The 6,239-nt window shown below is 45.7% G+C and overlaps 1 protein-coding gene across 1 annotated transcript; it reads right to left on the reverse strand.

Moving 5' to 3' along the window:
• Positions 1-4,612: 4,612 nt before the first annotated feature.
• LOC308334129 (kelch domain-containing protein 3-like) lies at positions 4,613-5,949 on the reverse strand (the record flags this gene model as incomplete). Its single annotated transcript, XM_080790715.1, has 2 exons — positions 4,613-4,619; positions 4,901-5,949. 2 exons carry the CDS (start codon positions 5,947-5,949, stop codon positions 4,613-4,615), a joined length of 1,056 nt encoding a protein of 351 aa, XP_080646841.1.
• Between the last annotated feature and the right edge of the window lie 290 nt (positions 5,950-6,239).

The following is a 6,239-nucleotide window of genomic DNA, read 5'->3' on the forward strand; positions in this document are numbered from 1 at the left end:
TAAAACATGTTGTATTACAGAATGTTGTGTTTACTTTCAAATACCAAATGGGTACAAAGAATAAGATGACACAAAAATACAAAACAGCAAAAACAACATATCTGATATGGCAAATGATGTTAGGGAGGTGTATTCCAGCCCAGTCCACTCCAATCCCCATTAGGGGGGATGGAGCATGGGGGTCTGATCATGTGTTTTTATGGTAGTATGGTAGAAACAAATAAGCTGATCAGTTTTACCCCCGGCTGGTTCACTTTACCCCATTGATTTTTCTGGTCTGTCTCAGATGTTTTACTTGAGTAAAAGTATACCAATACTGCAATGTAGAACTACTCTGTTACAAGTAAAAAGTCCTGAATAATAAAAATTGAACTCCGGGATTCTTGTTGACCTTTCAAAATAACTGTCAATGCCATGCTTTTCACCCATAAGTACAGTATGTGTTATCCAAAATGCAACCCACAATAAACTACATCATCCTTGCTTGTGACTACATTGTCACCAACTCTTAATTGTGAAGCCCCGGGAGGACATACTATACGGGTTGCATGTGACACAAATAATAATGGGTTCAGTTTTCCCCACGGTGAACTGCTCGCTATAAACTCTTATAGCCCGAGGAGGACCCTTTCCCACCTTCCCCTATAGAGCGCCGCAGTCCCGCCCCCTTTCAGAAAAGCCGGTGTCCCAAATATTTTGGGACGATCAAATCATTAGAAAGAAGAAAAGAAAGTCAGGAGACAACAATATTTGTTTTATTTTTCGTCTTATAAATTATTTGATCGGCCCAAAATATTGTTTTCATTGTCATGATTCGTCACGATCCGAATTGGCTTTGTCCGCGGCGTAACCGTCTTTAAATAAATTATATTAAAAGTGCCGATGGGAGAATGCATGGGGCTTCCACTTCCTGGGCCACTCGCTTTTCTGAAAGGGGGCGGGGACTGCGGCGCTCTATAGTCTGAACCTTGGAGAGCTAAGTTGTCTGCGGACAAGAACAAATTGCAGTCACGCGCATGACTCCGTCCATGTCGTCGACGTCCATGTAGAAATGGTAAACGGTCGCAGAATGAACGGTCCCTGTGGGACCCCCTATATACAGTCCCCGGGGAGGGTGCAGCCGTTTCCATCAACCACCTGTTCTCTTCTTCCATTTCAGATAAGATCTCCATAGCAGACATTTTTTTAGAATTGGCCTCAGGCCCTTAATTAAACCCATTTTGGGGCGGGAACCCCTTTTGGTGTTTTAAAGCATTATGTTATATACTTTAGCCATTGAAAAATAGCAGATCTACAAGCTCATAGCGCAGCACTCGGTGCCGCGCTATGAACTTGTATAGGTCTGCTACTTTTGAAAAACCGTGAAAATGTGACGCAAATCTTTGAATATAATTCTTTCAGAGCGAACGTTTTTAAACTCAAATCTTTGCATGTTGGAGTGTCCCTGGAACTACATATTTTCAGATGGAGGTCGGAGGCCAATTCCATAATATATATCCTTATATAGTGTGGTGTCAAAAATAATCGATCCAGCAAAGCATCGCGATTGTGTGATCCATTGCAACCGAAATTAATCTAATTTTTACCTGGTGTGTATGCTTGAAGATGTGCAGAACAGGGACACTGGGGCTCATTTGTGTAATTGTTTAATCTCTCTCTCTCTCTCTCTCTCTCTGTCTCTCTGTCTCTCTCTCTCTCTGTCTCTCTCTCTCTCTCTCTCTCTCTCTCTCTCTCTCTCTCTCTCATATTACGCCGTCCTCTCACTTAATTTGTCTCCAATAAATTATCACACCGACGACCTTTTCCACGTTAACGAGGCCGTATATGAAATATCACTAAACGAGCCATTTCCTCCTTTTATTGCAGACAATAATGCGCCTTTCATCACGGCAGCTGTTTGCGCTCAGCATTCGTTATGAATGCAGATGAGAGGGCGTCGACGCCCACCGTGACATTGTTATGTGCGAGGGCGGGCGGCGGAAAGTATGCCTATACGTGCGTTTGCCCCTGCTGTACCCATTGAGACTATTTAGGCCTGACGTCGAAAAAAAAAAAAAGATGGCTTCCAAATCATGACAGTTTTCTGAGAACGCTATGTTTCTATATCAGTGGTGCTCAATATTTCATGTCAAGGACCCCAAAAATGTATGTAATTGGCCGCCGAACCAATCAGAGCGTCGCATCCCTTCAGGCGATGGGACGGTAGCTATAGGGACGGTAGCATTGCTATGCGCAACAGCGTGGTATGTGTTTGTTTACAAATCAGATGGTTGGCCAGCACAACCAGTTTGCGGTTATGTGGCTTTTTTCTACCCTATAATGTTTTCAGATACATATTTTAGCGTGATGATTAAGTTGAAACCGAGTAATACACTGTCTGGATGTTATCTTGAATGGAAATAAAAGGATTTCTGTAATCAGAAGCAGCTGTGTTGGACGGATGCGCAGATATGGGGAATTAAACGGGTGAGCTTCATTTTTATTGGCACACCCTCGGCCAATCAGGGCGCTGCGTGCATACATCGGTTACAGCCTCGGGCCAATCAGGGATTGTGCATTTTTGACAAATGAGCCAATTGGTTTTGACTGGACAATATCATTGTTATACTTCTTTGCGACACATCGTAATTTGTGGAAAGTCAATTAGATCTAAGAACACCTTAATTCTCTTTTTTTTTAAACAGTTGTTATAGGAAAGGTATTTTAATTTAAAATGGTGTAAGTTTTATTTTAAATGTTTGAACAACATTTTAAACATCTTGTTTGTGATAATTTATAGAGGGAGGGACAGTGAGTTGACAAGAGTCAGAGATAAGTTGCGCGCTCTGCTCCCGCACAAGTAAGCCATTAATGGCCTACTTGGCAAATCGACAAGTAGGATGATCCAGCTCCAGCATCAGCATCAGAGCTGGGGGACCATAGAGAAGAGGGCCAAAGATTATGCAGTGCATGTCATATTGTTGGGTGATGCTGAGTAGAGGAGGTAACTTGTTTGAGACAGTCTTGGGCCGGAATATATGCAGGTTGTTGCGCAGGCATCATGTATGAAATGTGGATAATTTATATTGTTATTACGTCTATGGACTTGTAATGTTTGTATAAAGAAGTGAGGCACCCCTCACTTCACACAAGTGTGATTTTTTTTTAGCGCGCACTTAAACCTTTAATACGTAGTAATTGCTCCTTTCACCTCCTGTACCAAACCTCTGCTGAAAATAGCCAGTCAGTCAGTCAGTCAGTCAGTCTTGTCTTGTCTTGTCTTGTCTTGTCTTGTCTTGTCTTGTCTTGTCTTGTCTTGTCTTGTCTGTCTGTCTGTCTGTCTGTCTGTCTGTCTGTCTGTCTGTCTGTCAGTCAGCGTAAATTAATCTCCAGTGATCCAGTAGTTTTCAAAGGGGTGTCTGCAAGGGGGCACTAGGATGTTCAATTGGGAAGGTGTGTAAAGTGACGTGCTATTTTATTTTATTTTATTTCGCTTTTATTTTAGGGGGAGGATTTCCATTGTTTTCTTTTGTTGCTGGTATTCATGGCTGAATAGGTATAGAGGTCGCACACGCCAAGAATCCAATGTTAACAGGTTTATTTCTCTACGTCAGGGCAAGGAAACATTCTGACATATTATTTAAAATTATGAAGAAAAAAAAAATCCTACCACACAAAGACTTTGCGGACCCCCTGTAGCTCTGAGGACCCCCTGAAGGGACCCCCTGTTGAAGATGCTGCAATATAAGGACAAATAATTAGGACTGCTGGTTGCTGTGCTGTCAGGTGCTGGTCTACCGGACTCCACACATCACCCAGGTTGACCTGACAAATACAGACAGACAGACAGGTTTGTACCATGCGTATAGTGTACATGTACAGCATGTGATATACTATGGACACAAAAGAAAAGCAAGCAGCGATAAGACGGGCCAAGCCGTAAAAGTCATTCGCTGGTTGGAGACTGGAGATGACGTCACTTTTTTGTTACGCTGATGGGCTGAAGAGGTTGTCTGTCAAACCTCTATTTCCAAGGGACGGGACTCCAGACTCTGAATGAAAATGCAATTTCAATGGGGAGTGGTTAACCAGGCTATATACGGAAATTCGAGGAGTGCGTATAGTGTGTATCATATAATTAAATATAATTCATACAATCATATCATTGGAATATCTGAAGGTCCCTAAAAAGTCAGCACGTTGTACATGGGATTGTACATGGGATGTCAACGCATGTTGTAATACAGCCTCGCGATTCGGTGTCCTACACACGAACTTCTTCAGGCATGGGATCCAAATACCGCGGCTGCTGAGCCTTTTTCCTCACCCGTGTGGCGTGTGTCTCTGACCGTCTCCCCGACTGGAGCTCCTCCTCGATGTGTACTCCCAGGAGAACTTGAAGTCGCCGACCCCTTTCCACTGGAGCGCAAATCAATGACGCTGTGCGCATGATCTCTCCGCGGCCTCCTGAAGTCTCCACGATCATCTCCTTGGTCTTGTCAAACGTTGCAGAGCGAGGTTGTTCCCCCGGAACCAGAGTGCCAGTGAGTTGATCTCATCTCTGCAGTCTTCCCAACTATTATATTGGGGGTGAGGGTATAGTCTTGTGTAGCCACACAATCTTTGAAATGCTCTAGAGTCTGGAAGTACACCGTACAAACTACACAGGTTTAGGACGTAGTGAAAATAGCGATCTACAAGCTCACAGCGTGGCGCAGAGTGATGGGTTGTTAACTCGTAGATCTGCTATTTCAAGTATTATGGGTCCCAGGCGGACATTTCTTCTGAGTGCACTAGGAGGTCCAATTGGAAATGTTTTTATTTATTTATTTATTTATTTATTTATTTATTTATTTATTTATTTATTGGGGGATTTCATTGTTTTCATTTGTTGTTGGTACTCATGGCTGCCAGTTCCCACCTGACGTCATGTGGTAGTTCCGTCAGGTCCAAACCGTACTGAATAACAGCTAGCTTGCATAACGTCTTAAGCGTAGAACTCAAGTCTAAGATGTACAGGTGGTGTTCAAGAGGCGTCGCTCCATCTATCGACGCCATCGTGTATCCTCCAAAGAGGACGATACGATCTCCCACCTTGCAGCAGCATATAGCAGTGGTCCCAGGGACGAGGCCTTCCCCCCTGGGCTCAACCTTCTTCCAGGAGAAGGTCTCCGGGTTTAATTTCCACAGATCATTGAAGGCCTGGTTGAGATCGCGGTTATGGCCGCCGAATATGTACAGCTCTCCGTTGTAGGTAAACGCCAAATGACCCGCACGTGGTTCCGGAAGAGGCTGTGAAGAATAAGGCGGCGTGCTCAGCCAGCGGTCGGTCTCGGTGTCAAAGACTCTGGTGGTGTTGTTGTAGACCCCCTGGTGCCCTCGCCCCCCGAATACAAACATCTTTGTCCCGACGATGGAGGAAAAGTGACTCGCGGAGTCGGGCGGCGGGGTGCCACCGGCGTTAATCAAAGACCAGACCATCGTGGCAGTGTCCAGCTTGTGGACGTCATTATACTTTTGGCGCTTTGTCCCTCCTCCGTGTAAATACATGGCCTTCCCCGAGGCGCAGGCCGAGTGGTGTTCCCTGCCCTCGGGAACGGAACCAGAAACCTCTGGCTTGAACCACGCGTGACCGTCGACGTCAAACGCGTGAAGCTTGTCGCTGTAACTCTGCGTATACGTGCGCATACCGCCCCAGACATAGACGACGTGTCCTATCAGCACGGCCGTGTGGCACCAGCGCCTGGCGGGTCCCGGCCGTCGTCCTCCTCTTCCGGGCGCCGGCGGGTGAAACAACCTCGTCCAGCGCAGACACACCGTGTTGAATATGTGCACCTCGAGCTGATCCACGCCGACCGTGGCGTCGCCCTTCCCTCCGAAGGAGTACACGTCGGGCCCGACCGCAACGGCGGCGTGATCGGGTTGCCTCTGAGGCGTGCCGTGCCTCAGAGACACGCTCCAGCGTAGCATGGCGGATGTTACGATGTGGAAGCGTCGTCTCGTGGCGTGTTCATATTACATAACATAGAGGAGTAGAGAGGCCCTGTGTCACACGCTACCACTTAACATTTTATTATAACAGCTTATCACAAATGTCACGTGAAGCGCGGCCAATCTGTGAAGCCAAAGCTAATAGTCTACTTGCCAGCCCATATTAGAGCCCCATTGTGAACCCGGACATGTTGAGTACACCAAGGTTTTATGTTAGAAAAGTTGAGTGTGGTTCCCCAGCATTTAGAAATTGTTGAGCAATTTTCATA

Source organism: Protomyctophum bolini (assembly GCF_963924005.1).
Source record: "Protomyctophum bolini genome assembly, chromosome: 19".
Lineage (NCBI taxonomy): Eukaryota > Metazoa > Chordata > Actinopteri > Myctophiformes > Myctophidae > Protomyctophum > Protomyctophum bolini.